Source organism: Pinus tabuliformis, chromosome 9 (genome assembly GCF_031772625.1).
Source record: "Pinus tabuliformis cultivar Carrire ecotype Pingquan chromosome 9, CPIR1, whole genome shotgun sequence".
NCBI lineage: Eukaryota > Viridiplantae > Streptophyta > Pinopsida > Pinales > Pinaceae > Pinus > Pinus tabuliformis.
Genome location: NC_142307.1, coordinates 1109252242 through 1109272292, shown reverse-complemented (window position 1 = coordinate 1109272292; position 20051 = coordinate 1109252242). Strand labels below are relative to the sequence as shown.

The following is a 20051-nucleotide window of genomic DNA, read 5'->3' as shown; positions in this document are numbered from 1 at the left end:
GTGGCGTTGTCTACAGCAGAGGCAGAATATGTGGCAGCTACAGCAGCAGCATGTCAAGCAGTTTGGATGAGAAGGATGTTAAGGAGCTTAAGCCAAGAGCAGGCAAAAGCAACAATGATTTTTTTTTTGTGACAGTAGCTCAGCTATTGCATTATCAAGAATTCAGTGTTTCATAAGAGAATGAAACATATTGACACAAGATTTCATTACATCAGGGAATTGGTGAGAAATGGAGAAATTGTCTTAGAACATTGCAGGACTCAGGAACAGGTTGCAGACATACTGACAAAGCCATTGGATCAGAAAAGCTTTGAATTTTTGAGGAAATGTTTGGGTATGACTGAATGCCCAGCAGTTGAAATTAAAGGGGAGTGTTGGAATATTAATTCCAACTGCCGTGCAGCATTGCCGGAAGCTGCCTGTAAACGGCGACTGCAAAACCATTGAAGAAAACCACGAAGACTTCCCCGCACCGCCTTTTGCCATAAGTGGTATTTCTCGAAGGGCCTCCGAACACCCCGACTAAATGACACGCGTCCAGTGTACGTCTCCAAAACTGCCCATTCCCCGGACGGTAAACATCGTTTGAGTTGTGTGAGTTAGGCGAGCGATATGCGTCTGATCAAGTCAACGGACCAGGATCTCCTTCAACCTGCCTAAACTTTTGTCTGATCACCCACATGAAGGAATTACTGTGATTCATGATGTTTCGTAGATTGCAGGTAAAAGTTGGTAAATGTTTTTTAAGTCTTGTTTTGCACGCAAGCATGGAGAATTTAAAGAATGGTATGGGAAAGTCAACGCCCTATCTTTAATGCTTTTGGTATATGTTTCTTGTGTGTGCTCATTTGCATATGATTTTATTGCACATGGAATGAAAAAAACTGGGTTCGCAACAGCGAATAGAAATCAAGGGAGATGCACAACAGTGCATAAGATATGCATTCGTATTTGTAATGCTTTGTGTGTGCACTCATTTGTATGTGAATTGAGTGTGTAATGAAGTGGAAAGGAGAGAGCACTGAAGTGCGAAAAAAAATGAAACCAGAGCAGGGATGAGATGAAAAGAGAAGGGGCTCGCGGCAGCGAAGGAGAAAAATAGGAGAGCACAGCAGTGCGAAACCAGTGCAATGAAAAATTGAAACCAGAGCAGGGATGAAATGAAGAAAGACTCCCGACAGTGAATGAAATTTGGGATTCTTCTTACAGGTGCTTGTAGCTGTTCGTTGAAACGAATGGGAATGGAATGTAATTTTTTATTTTGAATATGTAATGTGAAAACCCATGAATGTAATGAAAAAAATTTCACTCAAAAGTGAATGTGAAAGTTTTTTTAGCAGTAAACCCATGTAAGGAATTTTTGTTTTTACAGCAGTAAATCAATGTAAGAATTTTTATTCTACAACAGTAAATGTAAAAACCCTTTTTACAGCAGTAAATGTGAATGAAGATTTTACGCAACAGTGTAAAAATCAGTTGTAAAAGAGGCAGAGTTTTTTTTTTGGTGAAAGTCTTTGGTGAATCCCTCTGAGAGAGAGGAAGAAAATTGTATCAGGCAGTTTATAAATTAATACAAGTTTATTTCAGCTGAGAAACTCTGCTTTGTTCAGAAATTTTATTTGGCTTTCGTGTGCATAAGATCATGTGGACAAAACAGAGCATTGCTCTGTGCTCAGTTAATTTGTGTTTGAAATTACCAGAAATTTCCAACATAAAACAGTCACTATTTAGTGACAGGTTTTGGTCATAAGTTTTTGTCGCAATATTCTTGCTTAGGTATTTAGGTATTTTCCTCAGTGAGAATGAGGGTTTTAGGCTCTGCTTGCGAGCCCTGCGGAAGATGGTCACATTTTACTCATTTTTAATTGCTGTGTAATATTATTGAGTCTTACATTTTTCCGGTCTCTTAACCAGCTCAGTTACCCAGTGTAAAAGGTTTTTTTTTTTACTTCAAGGCTATCTACCCATGTCAAAGTTATCATTTTCGTTCTCTTTTTCTTGTTATGTAAAAATGTATATGGACCCCTTAGATTCAGTCTTATTGACTTCCAGGGTATCAACCCATGTCTAAGTTACCATTTTTGTTCTCTTTTTCTTGTTATGTAAAAATGTATATCGACCCCTCGGATTCTAAGCCAGGGTCTAGATTATCGATTTCTCATGTCTTGTTGTATGTACGATATTTATGAGGTTCATGAAATTTAAGGAAATTTTCAAATATGTTTTATGGGTTCTCTTCGCGGTGAGGTTCTTCGAACCCTCACACCAATTGCAGTAAGGGTTTCAATACTAATTTGTCTGGGCAAGCTCTTCGATGGTAATTCTACTCCGAGGTTGTTTTCTGTTCACACTCTTTGTTTCGTGTCAATTTTCTTGGTTTCTCTTTTCACATGGTTCAGTTGAGTATTTCCTCGCTAAGATTCATGGTTAATCAGCTCATATGAGAGTTTAAGGGTAAGGGTTTCCTACTAGGGTTTTAGGAAGTTCACGCGAGATTCGAGAGTGGTATAGTGTGACCATGCTTGGAAAAATCTACCAAGGACAACATGCAGGAATCCCCTGCCAAACCTTAGCTTCGACGACCCTGTCCTTTGCTTGTATCTTAATGTCTGATTTCTTAATTCTTCCTCTACAATGTTGAAATTTCACACAGATTTTTAGTTCTTTTGTTTTCTCCTTTTGGTGTATATTCTCCATGCACGAAGGCAACAATGTAGTATGTCGTCCTTAGTGTTATAGACATTTTTGTGCCTCACAGCTCTAAGCATGAAATGTCCATAAACCAAGGGCTCCTAAGTCCCTAAAAGTGTTGTTCCAACCCCTAAAGGAACAAGGTCAACAAATTACAGCTTCTCCTAGAAGTTCTCCACCAGAAACTGCTCAGAATAAGTCAAATCAGGATCATTTCAGCTACTCCACTAGCCAAGTGCGTTGCATAGCACCTAAGTCCACTAGCTATGTGCGTTGCAACGCACCTAAATGCACTACCAGGGTGCGTTGAGCGGGAAATGACAAATGGCAGTGTCATTCCGCGAGGTGGAGAGACAATGGAAGCTTCCAGAATCTTCCCCAATGACACTTGCCTCACTGAATTCGACCAAGGATGAGTAAGAGGCTTTCAGTCTCCAAGTGGAAGTAAGAACTGACAGAGAGAATCCACTAATCAAATCATGAGCTGACTCATCCTCCTTGCATACATCTATATATGGATCCCTCATCCCCGAGATCCGGAGGCTGGAATTTTTCACATTGTAAGGAATTTCTATTGGTTTTGAGATACATATCAGAGAATTGGGTGATCTATGCTTTGTTGGGGGTGAAGAAGGGACTTCTTTGTTGGGAGGTTGATGCTGGGTCAAGAATCATCGGTTGTCACTCCTCCTGGATCTTCTTGAATATCAATAAAACTATTTGAGTTTCTTCTCCATGTTTGTGTTTCATTGATGCTTGTTACATTTGTATGGTTAACTTAAATCTGATCCTAAGTTATTTATGAATATAAACCCATGTCTTTGTATATTTTCCTTCTTCTGTGATCTTACAGGTACTTGGTGAAGTTGGGCAAGTAAGGGAGTAGGTAGCTGGAAGCTGTCAAAGAGAAGAGAGATTGGATCGAAGGACTAGCGCAAGACACAGGTTGGTTGATCCTATTCCTCTTTGTTTATAGTTCATAAAGAATAATACAAAAGTAGTTTTCTCTGTTTGTTTCTAAGGTAGCTGTCACACCTTAGTGGGATAGAGCAGTTCTAAATAGACACTTTTCCCGACAACAAAATGGTGACTCCGCTGGGGATTGTGTCTAATTAGTTTGTTTGTGTTTCTCTTGTTGTTTGTTTCATAAACTTATAAGTAGCAATCGAACTGCATTTGCCATTAACAAATGCAAAGTAGACACCTGCTGCTTTAGTCCATTCACTGGATCTGTTTATGATTTGAACAGCTGATTCATAGACTAACTGATTGCCCTTGTGATAGCTCTTAGACCCCCCCTTAGATCTACCTCTGATTGTGCATTACTGATTGCTTTTACTCAGCCAAAAACCAAAGATAAAACTGTAAACTGTGACCCAAAACTCGGATAGAATTCTCGTTTCTGCCCCAGCGCAGGCACTGTGAAGAGGTTCTGCATTTCAACGCACTTCCCGAGAGGGATACCTGCGCTGCAATGCAGTTTCTCTGTGTAACAGGTGCGCTGATCAGCCTAGCCTTGTGCAACTGAGGTTCTTTGCTTCATTCTTTCCAGTTTTGTCTTTGATTTTTGCAGCCTGTGATCAGTATAGGACTGTTTCAAACCCCTTTTCCTTACTGATATTCCGCCTCATTTGTACAAAATAACTGTAGATGTTTTTATGTGTTTGTTGAGTCATTTACAGTTTTCCATTGCAAAAGTATAGTAGTCGTACTGTCGTCCTTTGATTTAGATCTGTCGCAAGTGTCGACTTTGATCATAGGAGAAAGTTTACTTGCTGTTGATAGTCGATTATGCTTTTACTTTTGCCTTTGGTTTGAATTTGTGACTTTCTAGTGTCAAAACGAGTATTTATTTCAAAATCATAAAGTGTCGTAATCATCTCTACCTTTTGATTTTCAAAAGAAGCTTGTTTATGTTTGTCACTTGAAAGCAAATTCGGATTTGTACATCAACTTTCTTTTTAGGCATCAATATTAAGAAAGTGAAAAACAAATACATGCATGTGCATTTGCATATTGACAGTCTGTTTGGCTTGATTTAGGAAAGTGCATTTACAGTGTGCTCTTTGCTCTTTGCGAAAAGATTGTGTCTTTCTTTTCCCCTAGTAGCTAGGATTTTCATTGCTGAAAAGAGATAAAAGTTTGTTTATCATCTTTAGATTGCATTTTAGGAATTACATCTACATCTCATGGTGAACCCAAAAAGCAAACTTCATAAGAAAGCTCAACTTAAAATAAATTCAATGAACCTAACAACACTTTGGAACTTAACGCACAACATTTAGAGGTCTAGGCTAGAGACGTATTCCGGCATTGTAAAGCCTGGTAATTGTTGTCCTCATTGATGGTTGGGTGATTCCTCCACTTTGAGACGATAAGTGCCAGTACGGACTTGTGCTCCCACGTACCGTCGAGTATATATTGGGAGACCCCTATAGGCTTAAAACCTTTATCCGTAGGAAGCCGTGTCGGCCGCCCTACTGATCGCAATGCACCGAACACAACATTCGGGAAGATTGATTGCCGTACCGTAAAAAGTATTTTGCAGTTTTGCAATTGGTTTGGTACTCCCTCTACCTAGACCTCCAGAGCAGTCCCTTTCGTTCCTTTTCAGACTCCTTAACGGAAAAGGTCCATCTGAGCACTCATCACTTCAGGCTCATTAAAAATCGAAGGAGACTAGAGTCATCTTTTGTTTTTTCTCGACTCTTAAAAACTGAAAAAACAAGTTGTGTCAAAGCGTGTTAAAATTTATTTTAAACGGAATATTCATACCCCTTTCCTACGTTGATCTTGGGTTGAGAAAATGGAGCCTACCAACCAAGGAATTCCCCTTGGTGGAAATCCTAGTCCCTTCTCCTCTTGGGGAGATGTTGGTGCGCCCCATATGGCCACATTGTCGCTTCCAGAACTGACAATTGGCTTGACAGTATGGCTCTTCTCAACCTCTGTCGTTCAGAACACCACCATTCCTGAACAATTGAATCAGCAATTAGACGAGTCCAGAGTTGCCCACCAACCTTCTACTTCCTCTAATTCTTCCTCTCCTCCTTCCTCTTCGCGTGATGGAGCTGGTAAATCTAAAAGCCAAGTTCCTAAGGAGAAGAGGGAAAAGAAGAAGAAAGAGAAGAAGAAGAAGGAGCCAAAGGCGAATGGGGAAAAACGAGTGTCGTCTAACGAAAATCCACACACTGCACCGACCAGGCCTAAATCGCCATGTGTCATTTGCAAAGGAGACCACCTTCACAGAGATTGTCCTTGCATCCCCCAGATACTAAGAGACTGGTCTCCTTGTTTGCACAACCCAGTGTCGTCAACCTATGATGATCATGTTGAAAGAACACCGTCAACTAGTGAAAGTGAAGCCCCAGGACAAAAAGGGAAAGCTAGATTTCCTTGTAAACTGTGCGAAGGCAATCATGCCGTCCACCGTTGTCCCTTCTTAGACGAAGCTAAAAGAGTTTTGGATGATCATCCGGTTTCACCGTTACGACTTCCTCCTGGATATAAAAAACTCTTTCCGAGTCCGTCACTAGTTGAGAATCCAGCTGGCCCGCTCAGGTGGTCGGCTGAAGTGCCTATCATTGAAGATAAACCATCTAGATCCATACCAGACGAAAGTCAAAAGGTCGAGGTGGCAGTTGACCCGGTCTTGCCTTCAGAGGTTTCATCTTCAGATGATACAGTCACTGAAGAGAACAAGGATGACACCGTCCAAATTCTCTTCATAAACACAGACTCCGACGAACATGGGGGCAATTTACCCGTTCCTTTACCGCAGGAAGGAAGTTCGTCAGAGCCATACCCGGCCGTCTATTCGGTCCCACCTCCAAGCAACCTAGTTGTCTCCTTCGACTGGAATCAACTAGGCAGACCTTGTTTACCAGCAAGTGTACCATTCCGAATTATCGTTCAAATATATAGAATGGTTATGGCTGGTACCATCATAGATGAGGGGGCTTCTGTGAGTATCCTTTCCTCAACTACTTGGAAAGCGCTTGGTTCGCCATCGCTTTTTCTTGAGATGAGAAATCTGACAGGCTTTGATAAAGGAACCAGTCGACCTTTAGGGATCCTTCCCGATGTGCCCATAACATTGAGAAGGAAGACAATTCGCATGAACGTAATGGTAGTTCAAGGACCCTTGGATTATAACCTACTCCTTGGACGAGACTATATTTATTGCATGGGAGCGATTGTCTCCTCACTCTTTAGAGTAATGTGTTTTCCGCACGAAGGAAGAGTGGTCAAGCTCGTGGACCAGCTTTCATTTCCCGGATCACTCATAGAAAATAGTCATATACCGTCCCTAAATGGTCTTTTCACGCAAGAAATGTCTCAATCTCCAGTCCGTCCTCCCGATGAGCACGATTAATTCGGAGGGATATGAATGAAACCCAGGGGGCATGCATCCTGGTCTACTTCGGCAGGAAAACCTCGGCTATAGAGTAGGTTTCCGCGGGAGAATATGACTAGTCTGTACCCCGTCCGTGATTGGAAGAGGGGTTATTCTAGAATAAGATTCTTTTGTCAAAGTTATGTGAGTTGGCGGGCATCATCACTCACCTTTGTTTATCTCGGTAGACATCGCCAAAGAAATGTTTTGTTTGCGTCGCGAATAGAACAATCTTTGGGTAGCCTGTAAGAGGTAGTACCCTTCTTGATAAAACGAATGTTTTGTCAGCTCGAATAGAGGGTGACCTTGAAACTCTGTTTTATACCTGGGGGCATGCAAACCTTTTGGAGTGCAAGCAAAGAGCGATTATTTATCTGTTTTTTGGATTAATCGTTTCCTAACTTGCATAAAGAAAGGATGTGGGGCAAAACTCTAAAAATTGTCGTTTTTATATGAGACATTCTTATCATATGACTAGATTAATTGAGCAGTGTTACTGCAAGGTTAAAGCTCGTTAAAAAATAAACCCACACCGAGCAAATGTTTCCACCGGCGTTTAAGCTCGTTAAAAAATGAACTATTCCCCGGTAAATAACCACCGTGAATGTAGCATTTCAGCCATTAAAGCCTTGGTCGTGTTTGCACCGTCACCTCCACTTTTCCATTGGCCGATCATTCACCTCCATTTGATTGTTTACCCATTTTGAGGAACAACTACGAAGAGTGATTTCACTAGCCATCCTTGTGTCACTGCCGTGATTGGAAAATTCCAAACCTTACCTGGAATCAGCTACTACCCATTTTATCACTCGTTCCTCAAAAGACGAGTCTTCTTTAAGCTCTTTTCAACTGACTCGTAAAATATGAAAAGATTGCCGAGATTTGGCCTTCTAGCTCGTTAAAGCGACAGGAAGTGCTATCCCTCCTCTAGATTTTAATCTTTTTGGACTTGAGGGATTATTGCACAAAAAGATCGAGCGCTTATTTTTTTCGGCTCGTTAAAGCTAATCGAAAATTCATCCCTTCTGTATTGTTTTATACTTTTTCGGACTTAAGGGATTAGATGACGAAAAAGGAATTTTGGAGTTACCTTTACGTACCTTTTCATACTCTCTAAAAATGAAAAGGACCGAGTTATCCTTGTCGTTAGACTCGTTAAAAAGATTAATAGTGACAAACTTGTCTTTAGACGAGAATGAGTTTCACTATCGCTAGGCTCGTTAAAACATAGCGATGGGTTTGCCCGAAGGGCAAATTATAGAACAAGCATATGTTATCCTCCTCAAGCATGACAAAAATAAAGAGGTACTGGTCAGCAATGACTGGGGAAAAATTGGGAAGAAATCTCAAAGAAACTTTATTGGTAGCAAGTCGCTCTTGAACATGACACTTCCACTCCGTGCCCGAGTCGGGTTGGGTTGTTTCATTCACCGGTCACATCGCCATGGTCTCGCCATACCATCCACATTTGGGGTTAATGCTACCAATCCATCACATAAGTGTCGCCAACATGTTCAAGAGAAGTCATCGAGAAAGGCCACCTGTGTTCCGCCCACTACCATATATTATACTCCATTATTTCATGACCGCCACCCTGAACCATATATCATCAGATCGTTTTCACCTCCATCAAAATCATTTGCTTTGTTCCGTGTCATTGATGTGGGATTCATTAAGGCCCTCCTATGACGGATCACTTCTTGTCAACATCAGCTCATTATCCAAGAAGTTGATCTAGGAACACCCCATTCAGTACTTTGAAGCTTGCATGCCTCAATGGCAAGTTTCTCACTTACGGCGACAGGTTTACATCAATGACCTTCGACCGAAAGATTTTGCGTGGTGTTCGACGCCAAGTCCTTTATTCACACCACGTGAATTGTACTGATGTACCTTGAGGGCCATTATCATTATCGGTGATTCCTCTCGCGCTTGTTAACAATTTACATCATTGACTGGTAATCAAGCGATATCTTTCCATGTTTGACTTCAAAACATTTTTCACATGGATTGGCTTGTACTTCGAGTGAAGATCGGACGAGATTGAAGACCCCGGATCTAGTTTCATCCATCCGGGCTGTGATATATATTCAGGAAAATAAAGACATTGAAATGTACAACATTAGTAACAGCACAGATAATCATCCTACCAAAAGGATGATGGCTCTATCAGAATCATTAGTCTACCATCAGACGATTGTCTGTCCTATGTACATGAAAATGAATTTATAAAGCTGAGCATGGGAATGCTCGCCTCAGCTAGATCATGAAAACAGTATGAAGATAATGTATTGTATTGTATCTTATTACAGGTCTCCTCCCAACATTGAAAGAACTTCGGATCCTCCTAATGAAGCATTTCACCTGATAAACGGCCTCATACTTTAGGGGGCAACTGTTATAGACATTTTTGTGCCTTACAGCTCTGAGCATGAAATGTCCGTAAACCAAGGGCTCCTAAGTCCCTAAAAGTGTTGTTCCAACTCCTAAAGGAACAAAGTCAACAAATTACAGCTTCTCCCAGAAGTTCTCCACCAGAAACTGCTCAGAATAAGTCAAATCAGGATCATTTCAGCTGCTCCACTAGCCAAGTGCGTTGCATAGCACCTAAGTCCACTAGCTAGGTGCGTTGCAACGCACCTAAATGCACTACCAGGGTGCGTTGAGCGGGAAATGACAAATTGCAGTTTCATTCCGCGAGGTGGAGAGACAATGGAAGCTTCCAGAATCTTCCCCAATGATAATTGCCTCACTGAATTCGACCAAGGATGAGTAAGAGGCTTTCAGTCTCCAAGTGGAAGAAAGAACTGACAGAGAGAAGCCACTAATCAGATCATGAGCTGACTCATCCTCCTTGCATACATCTATATATGGATCCCTCATCCCAGAGATCCAGAGGCTGGAATTTTGCACATTGTAAGGAATTGTTGTTGGTTTTGAGATAAATATCAGAGAATTGGGTGATCTATGCTTTGTTGGGGGTGAAGAAGGGACTTCTTTGCTGGGAGGTTGATGCTGGGTCAGGAATCATCGGTTGTAACTCCTCCTGGATCTTCTTCAATATCAATAAAACTATTTGGGTTTCTTCTCCATGCTTGTTTTATTGATGCTTGTTACATTTGTATGGTTAACTTAAATTTGATCCTAAGTTATTTATGAATATAAACCCATGTCTTTGTATAGTTTCCTTCTTTTGTGATCTTACAGGTACTTGGTGAAGCTGGGCAAGTAAGGGAGTAGGTAGCTGGAAGCTGTCAAAGAGAAGACAGATTGGATCGAAGGACTAGTGCAAGACAGAGGTTGGTTCATCCTATTCCTCTTTGTTTATAGTTCATAAAGAAGAATACAAAAGTAGTTTTCTCTGTTTGTTTCTAAGGTAGCTGTCACACCTTAGTGGGATAGAGCAGTTCTAAATAGACACTTTTCCCGATAACACTTAGTCTTCCTATCTCTACAAAATTTGCTTAAAGGATATGTCTAAATAGTTCATGTTTAAATGTTATTTCCACGTTAGCCTTTACTTGTACTAATAAAGTTAGAGGATTATTTTTGCAATTAGTCTATTGTTCAATTTCTTCCGCGTTATTGAAAATGGAAAGATTATGTTTATGTAAGTAAGATTTTCTCCAGTTTACAGTGAAAATAGATATACCTGAAAATTGTGATTATGTTCTTATGTTTTTTCACCAGCGTACAAAAAAATGTATATACTTAAAGATTGTTTATGCACTTAAGATTTTTCTCTATCTCTGAGGAAAATAAATATAATTGACTTAGACAGTAGTAGTTTACTAAATTTTCTAGAAGATATTCACTCTCTTTAGGTTTACCTGTTATCAATAAATAGAAAAATAAAGGCAACTAAGACCTACTACTAATTTTCCACATTCACCATAGCCTCAGGTAACTTGGCTTAGTAAACCATAAAAATTCCAGAAGGTACCTCGTACCTGAGTTTTCTTTTAAGTAAGGAATCTCCAATGGTAGAGGACACCTCTGGTTCAGTGGCTAGTCAACCTCTCGTCCGTGAGATTGTCTTTCGAGACCAAATCTCCCCCTAGCTTGTTCACAAGACCTTCAGTCTTCTATCAGTTGCTTGCGCATAGCGCTCTTGCTATCTGGTCCTCACCAGACGTAGCAAGTGTTACCCCCTTCTTTCCTGCCTGTCCCTACAGCGCAGTTTTTTCCTTCCCCCTGCTTCTTTTCTAGAAGCCTTGCACAGTTAGGGAAGTAGTTAGGGTTTTCCAACAATTGTTTCTTTTTCTTTTAACTTCCTTCCTCTCGAAGTTACAAGATCTGTTGATCCTAAAATCATTCCACATTTTCAATAATAAAAATATTATTTAATTCAAACAGATAATACACCTAATTATTCAGTCTGTTCTTATTGCGGTAAATAAAATATTTATAGCTTTCTGGGGACATTACATCTCCCCCTCCTGAAATCAAACATCGTCCCGATGTTTTCCGGCTGCAAACAATCCTGGATAAGCTTCTCTCATGAGTTGTTCATCCTCCCAGGTGGCCTCCTCCAGCCCAAAGTGCTGCCATTGCACCTTAACCTGGGTGATGGCTCGTTTCCGCAGTGTGACTTCTCTCCGATCTAGTATAGTCAGCGGCTCGACCAAGATTTCTCCTTCCGACTTGACCTGAAACACACAATAATTTAAGTCAGTTTTTCCTCAGTCAACAAATCTGATTGGTCTACCCAGGATACTTTCTTACCTGAATGTCTTGCCAACTGATTACATGCTTAGGGTCATAGACATATTTTTTTAACACAGACACGTGGAAGACGTTGTGGACCCGAATATGACTTGGCAGAGCAAGCTGGTATGCCACCGGACCAACTCTAGCTAAGATCTGAAAAGGTCCGCAAAACCGGGGTGCCAGCTTGGTGCTTCCACTCCATTGTAGTGTGCTTTTTTTAGCTCGAATCCTCACATACACATGGTTACCTACTTGGTACTCCTTAAAGCTTCTCTTTTGGTCAGCAAAATTATTTTACCTGTCCTGGGCTGCTTTTAAATTGGATCGTACCTTCTTGACCATTTCCTCCATTTCTTTAAGCATTTCGAGGCCTAGCATCAGCTTGTCCTCTGGTCCCCCCCAACTTGAGGGTGTGCGGCATTTCTGTCTGTACATCGCTTCAAACGGACTCATCTCCAAGGACGTATGATAACCATTGTTGTATGCGAATTCGACCAAATGCAGGTAATCTTCCCACCTGGATGGTTGTTGCATTACATACGACCTTAGCATATCTTCTACAACCTGATTCACCCGTTCCGTTTGCCCATCAGTCTAAGGATGATAGGCAGTACTAAAGTTTAATTGAGTCCCCAACAAGGTTCTCCAAAAGACTGACGTAAATTTTACGTCACAGTCAGAGATTATAGTCTTTGGTAACCCACGCAGCTTAAAAATATTTTGCATAAAGATGTGAGCAATTTTCACTGCTCTGTAAGTAGATTGTACCGATATAAAATGAGCTGATTTGCTTAACTTGTCCACCACCACCATGATGGAATCGTTGTATCTTTTTGACTTGGGTAACCCTGTTATGAAGTATATAGAGATGGTTTCCCATTTCCACTTCGATATTGGGAGCTGGTGTAATAACCCAGCAGAACGCTGGTATTTGACTTTAACTTGTTCGCATTCTAGGCAGCGTGTCAAATATTCTGCTACATATTTCTTCATTCCCAGCCAATAATAATCCTTCCGGAGTGTTGTAATCATCTTTTGATACCCCAGATGCCCAACATAATGACTCTTATGAAATTCATCTAAAATCAAGCTTTTAATGTTATTTTGGTTGGGAACATACAACCTCCTTTTATATTTCAGCAAGCCAGCAACATCCATAGCATATCCTTGCTGATTTTCTTTGCTGGTAGAAATCTGAACTTGCTGTCCTATTTGTTGATATCTTGCATCTTGCTTTGCTGCTTTTTTAATCATTTCATCAAAGGTACTTCGTCCCTCGCTACAGGAAATTTCGTAGAGACATTGTACTTTTCGACTTAAAGCGTTTGCCACCCAGTTCTCTTTCCCTTTCAAATGCTTAATCTCGAAGTCAAAACCACTTAAGAAATCTACCCGCTGTGCCTGTCTAGCATTTAAGGTAGGATGACTAGAATAACTACCCAAACTGTGATGATATTTAGTAATAGAAACTTTTTACCCACCAAATAATGACGCCACATCTTTAAGGTGTGAATAACAGCTGCCAACTCTAGATCGTAGGTAGAATATTTCTATTCATTCTCTTTTAATTTTCTATACTCATAGGCGATTACTTTTCCTTCTTACATCAGCGCACCTCCTATCCCTTCCTTACTCGCATCTGTGCACACCACATAGTCCTTACCAGAATCAGTTATGCTTAGAATAGGTGCAGTGGTGAGCAGATGCTTGAGTTGTTCAAAACTCTTTTGGCATTCTGCGGTCCATTTGAAAATTTTCCCCTTCTTCTGCAAGGAAGTGATAGGATAAGCTACTCTCGAAAATCCTTCCACAAATCGTCTATAGTAACCTGCTAGTCCCATGAAAGATCTTATGTCCACCGCGTCCTTTGGCACCAGCCATTCCATTATGGTTCTTATCTTTTCAGGATCCATAGCAATTCCCTATTTAGTGATTATATGTCCCAAGTACTGAATTTGTTTCTTAAAGAAGTCACACTTGTTTTACTTGGTGTATAATTGGTTCTCTCGGAAAGTTTGCAAAATCAATCTGAGGTACTACTTGTATTCCCCCATATTTCGGGAATATATCAGTATATCGTCAATGAAAATTAACACAAACTTGTCTAAATATTGATGAAATATGATGTTCATTAAATACATAAAGGTTGCGGGGGAATTTGTTAACCCAAAGGGTAACACCACAAACTCATAGTGTCCACATTGTGTTCTAAAAGCAGTTTTGGCTATGTCCTCCTCTTTAATTCTGATTTGGTGGTATCGTGATCGTAAGTCAATTTGTGAGAATACAGTGGCCCCTTTCACTTAATCAAATAGTTCATCAATACGAGGTAAAGGGCATTTATTCTTAATTGTTAATTTATTCCACTGACGATAGACCATACACATATGAATGGTTCCATCCTTATTTTTAACGAACAACACCGGAGATCCCCAGGGTAACAAACTGGGGCGGATGTAATTCTTGTCCAACAACTCCTTCAATTGCATTTTTAATTCTGTTAATTCTGGTGTGCTCATACGATAAGGAGCCCGGGATACTGGGGCTACCCCTAGCATTAATTCGATAGTGAAATCAATGTGTCTCTTGGGTGGCAGTCCAGGTATCTCCTCCGGAAGCACATTTGCAAAATCTCGTATTACTGGAATACTTTCTAATGTGGCAGTCTTGTCTTTTGAGTTGGCATAACCCACTTGGATGGCATAAATCTCACATCCTTTCCTAATACATTTTGCCAACTGGGATGCGGTTATTGGCCGAATCTGCACTGACCTCTTAATACTTTGCAACTCCTGCTTTTCTCCAAGCTCATCCTTGTAGCAGATAGTTTTTGTTTTATAGTTTATAATGGACCAGCGTTTCTCCAACTAGTCCATACCTATCAACACATCATACGAACCAAGGGGAAGTACGTTTAAATATGCCAACACTGGCTGACCTGCTATTTTCAAGGGACAGTTATTGACCTTCGCTATCACCCGTCTCTTTGCCCCTGTTGCTAGTTGTACTAGCCAAGGGTCTTTAAACTTAGCAGTTTGTAACTTACATTGTTCCACAACTTTAGGACTAACATAGCTTAAGGTAGCTCCAGGATCAATTAAAACAGTTACAGTATAATAAAAAATCTTACCTTCAAACTCCACCATGGTCAGTTGGTATTCTGCCTGTCAATCTTCTAGAGTGGCATTAATTCTTGGTAAACTCTGTCCCATGTCACCAACTGTAGATGCTTCATGACTCTGTGAAACCTGTTTAGTACCCTTTCGATGAGTACAATTTTTAACATAATGAGGCTCTCCACATTCCCAACATTGAACTAGAGGCCTTGTTGTCCCTTCATTGTCAACTTTTCCAGATTGCTCGCTGATTCTAGATTCAATGGGTGGCTTAAATCTGAGTAGGTTCTTTTGTGGATTTTTGCTATTTTTCCCTTTGGAAAATCCTTTGTTAATACTGCCACGATTTCTTTTATTGTTCCCAGCCATCTTATTACCTCTCTTATGAGCCCACCTCTTTCCTAGAATTTCTCCCTTCTGTTTACTTTGCTGATAACATATTCTTGCCTTTCATATCACCTCGTCCATCATTTTTGGGTTGTCAAACTCAATTCTTTCCCTCATCGCCAAGGGTAAACTATTGATGAACCGTTGTACCTTAGCTTTCTCCTCTCGTATGTAGGGCACATAATGGAGTAATGAGGTAAATCGAGTGATAAACTCATCCATTATTTGTTGTCCAAGTCGCAGGTCATGGAATTCCCTTGCCTTCTCATCGTAAAACCGTTTAGTCAAGTATCTCTCCTTGAAATATTTTTGAAATTTTTCTCAAGTTATAGTTTGCTCGCTTACGCCTCGTATAATCTTGACCTATTACCACCATAGGGTGGCTTTCCCTTGCAATTGGAAAATGGCCAGCCATGCCTTGAGTTTGTGATCGTATTCGTATAATTGAAAGTGTTTGTTCATGTTAATAAGCCATGCCTTGACTGCCTCATCCAACTCTCCGTCAAAGTGTGGCGGTTTTATTTTATGGAACTCCCCTTGCAATTCAATCCATTGCCCTTTCGATGTCTGGTGCTCGGAAACATTATCTGAATTTCCCCTTAATACTCTTTGCTGCTCAGGGTTGGGGTTCTACGGCCATTGATTCTGCCTATCAGATAGGCTTTTCATGATATCTTTCTGCTCCATAGTTAATCTCGCGTTGTCTTCCTACAGGGGGGTCATCTCATTCTTTAATACTTGAAATGTCTCTAATATCATAAGATTAGTATTACGGGCCTCCTCTCCTAGCTGCACCCATATCTCAGGATTAGTTTCTGGGCCTGTTGCAGGTCCCTGACCTGCCACAAGCTTGTGTGGAACACTATCCGTTCTCCTCATACTCGACTGTCATCTGTTTCCTAAGCTTAACATAGGAGAGAGAAACACAAAAGGTTAACACAATAACTATTTTTGTTTTAAAAAAAATAAAAAAAATAAACAGCACATGATCTGTTGTATTCCCAGTTCACAAATTTGCTAGAGGCCATAGTTCTATAGGTGGCACTGATACCACTTATAACCTCTCCAACATACTATACAAATATTGCAATTTTTTTATTTTGTTTTACTTAACAATATTAATGTACTCCTGGATAGAGTTGACATAGGACTGTACAACATTTATGCGATAGGTTCGTCGTATCTCAATTAACTGTTTTTAATTATGGATCGGGTAACAATCCTTATTACTGGTTTATGGTTTATATATATCGTGGGTTGGATTTATTTGTCTCTGCGCCACGCGGCTCACATCTATCCCTCCACAGTACGTGCTCTTACGTACAACTCCAGAGTTTTCTAGTTATTTCTTTGCTTTGTCTTTTGGTTATACTGCCGGACATTAACTCCCTTGCTTCGCGATGGTACATGGCACGGGCAGGCCGTCCTACCACGAATGCTTAGCTCGAGACTCCCACTGCATCAACAGTGTAGAGCTCGTCCCTTGATCCAATGGTTGGACAACATCTCGTTTCCCACTTCTTCGGTTTTTACGAAGAGGTTGGGCTCATTCCTTTGTTTCCACTTCCAGATATTGCTCTGGTTCACCCCTCCATTTTCATGATTGTCGGCCTATCAAACCAGGGTTATGCTGTTGCCAGAGAATGCAGATTCACCTCCAGGTAAGTTTTCACCAGCTGGGTTCTTGTTTACTAAGAACTTCCTCTATTTAATTTGCTTATTTGCAGTCGATGGTTTGTTCAAATATCTATTGCCATGTTTTAATCCGCTTGCAGTTGGTTTATATTATAGGGACCTCGTTTCTCAGCTTGGAATGGAGGGTTGCAGGTTAGGCCTTTAACACTGAAAGTCTCTGGGTAAGATTTACCTTCGGATCGGTGTTTTCCCGATGGAAGATACCATCTCTAGGCTACTTGTTCGTCGTCTCGGCTCTTAAAGTTTTTAAGCTTTTCCTTCTTGATAATGTTTAAAACAGTCACTGCTTGGTGACAGGTTTTGGTCATAAGTTTTTGTCGCAATATTCCTGCTCGGTTATGAAATACCTGAGCGTATTTTCCTCAGTAAGAATGAGGGTTTTAGATACTGCTTGTGAGCCCTGCGGAAGATGGTCACAATTTACTCATTTTTAACTGTTGTGTAATATTATTGGGTCTTACATTTTTCCGGTCTCGTAACCGGCTGAGTTACTGAGTGTAAAAGGTCTTATTGACTTCCAGGCTATCTACCCATGTCTAAGTTATCATTTTCGTTCTCTTTTTCTTGTTATGTAAAAATGTATATCGACCCCTCAGATTCTAAGTCGGGGTTTGGATTATCGTTTTCTCGTGTCTTGTTGTATGTATGTTATTTATGAGGTTCATGAAGTTTAAGGAAATTTTCGAATATGTTTTATGGGTTCTGTTCGCAGTGAGGTTCTTCGAACCCTCACACCAATTGCCTTAAGGGTTTCAATACTAATCTCTCTAGGTAAGCTTTTCGATGGTAACTCTACTTAGAGGTTGTTTTATGTTCATATTGTTTGTTCCATGTCAATTTGCTTGGTTGCTCTTTTCACATGGTTCAGTTGAGTATTTCCTCGCTAAGATTCATTGTTAATTGGCTCATATCAGAGTTTAAGGGTAAGGTTTTCCTACTAGGGTTTCAGGAAGTCCAGGCGAGATTCCAGAGTGGTATAGTCTGACCATGCTTGGAAAAATCTACCCAGGACAGCATGTAGGAATCCCCTACCAAACCCTAGCTTCGACGACCCTGTCCTTTGCTTGTATCTTAATGTCTGCTTTCTTAATTCTTCCTCTACAATGTTGAAATTTCACACGGATTTTTAGTTCTTTTGTTTTCCCCTTTTGGTGTATATTCTCCGTGTAGGAAGGAAACAACGCAGTATGCCATCATTAGTCTACCTGTCTCTGCAAAATTTGCTTAAAGGATATGTCTAAATAGTTCATGTTTAAATGTTATTTCCACGTTAGCCTTTACTTGTACTAATAAAGTTAAAGGATTATTTCTGCAATTAGTCTATTGTTCAATTTCTTCTACATTATTGAAACTGGAAAGATTATGTTTATGTAAATAAGATTTTCTCCAGTTTACAGTGAAAATAGATATACCTGAAAATTGTGATTATGCGCTTATGTTTTTTCACCAGCGTACAGAGAAATGAATATACTTAAAGATTATGTTTATGCACTTAAGATTTTTCTCTATCTCTTAGGAAAATAAATATACTTGACTTAGACAGTAGCAATTTACTAAATTTTCTGGAAGATATTCACTCTCTTTAGGTTTACCTGTTATCAATAAATAAAAAAATAAGGAAACTAAGACGTGCTACTAATTTTCCACATTCATCGTAGTGTGAGGTAACTTAGTTTAGTGAACCATAAAAGATTTCAGAAGGTACCTCGTACTTGAGTTTTTTTTAAAGCAAAGAATCTCCAATGGTAGAGGACACCTCTCCCTCAGTGGCTAGTCAACCTCCCATCCGTGAGATTGTCTTTCGAGACCAAATCTGCCCCCTAGCTTGTTCACAAGACCTTCAATGTTGTATCAGTCTCTCGCTATGTGGTCCTCACCAGACGTAGCAAGTGTTACCCCCCTCTTTCGTGCCTGTCTTTGCAACGCAGTTTGTTCCTTCCCCCTGTGTCTTTTCTAGAACCCTTGCACTGTTAGGGAAGTAGTTAGGGTTTTTACAAGATTTGATGATACTAAAATCATTCCACATTTTCAATAATAAAAATATTATTTAATTCAAACAGATAATATACCTAATTATTCAGTCTATTCTTACTACGGTAAATAAAATATCTACAGCTTTCTGGAAACATTATATATATATAACATACACCATAACAATATAGGCATGTTAATCTTAAAACCAATCTGCGATGCACACTTATCAACATTTTTTTGAAGGACCAGTTTAAATGAATGAAAAAAATGACATTTTGACCATACCTTCTCCTGGGCAGAAGCCTTAGCTTTATCCATCCCTTCCTTCACATTGGTGCCCATGTTGCTCATTTTCTCCTTGGCCGTCTGCATCTTTACAATAAGATTGATCCTTCACTTGAAATACAATACAGACTGAATTTTCGCTTCTGTATTGGGTTTATCCAAACTGATTTCTCAACTCGAATAGTAGCCACTTTCACAGCAAAAGAACTGATTGATCCATTCCCGAGACAACGTGATCATAAATAGTTTCAAGAAACGGGATTGCCTCAAGGAGGTGTCAGTGTGAATGGCTTCAGATCGTAAGCCACGTTGCCTAATTATTGATAGCGTGTCGAGCAGTGGCATTACGACCTTCCCAAAGCATCCGCGTGCCAGTTCTTTTATATTTAAACGTCACATATATAAACGTCAAAGACAAGTTGTGCTTCATGCCATATATGGATTTTTTTTTTAACGTTTAGGTTGAAGTCTAAATCAGGGTTAGTATTAGTTTTAAATGGAAAATATGTTTTGCTTAATAACAATATATCACATTGGATAGAATCTTGACATCTTATAGGATAGAATTGTGCTAATTAACATTTCATGGGTGGGATGTGTTATTTACAATATTAATAAATTAAATTAAAATGTTAAAAAATAAAGTCTAATTTATATATATATATATATATATATATATATATATATATATATATATATATTTAATAAATATCGGTGAGATTTGATAATTTGATTTTTAATCGAACAAAATATGTTTTTAATGTATAAATAAATATATATTAAAAAAATATATATAT

General features: G+C 39.7%; 1 protein-coding gene across 1 annotated transcript in view; it reads right to left on the bottom strand.

The window, feature by feature from the left end:
• Positions 1 to 19472, bottom strand: part of LOC149152540 (18 kDa seed maturation protein-like) — a 30260-nt gene extending 10788 nt beyond the window's left edge. The window contains exon 1 of the mRNA XM_089441027.1: positions 19255 to 19472. Within this exon, the coding sequence (XP_089297153.1) occupies positions 19255 to 19341 (87 nt within the window). The 5' untranslated portion in view covers positions 19342 to 19472. The remainder of the gene's footprint in view (positions 1 to 19254) is intronic.
• Between the last annotated feature and the right edge of the window lie 579 nt (positions 19473 to 20051).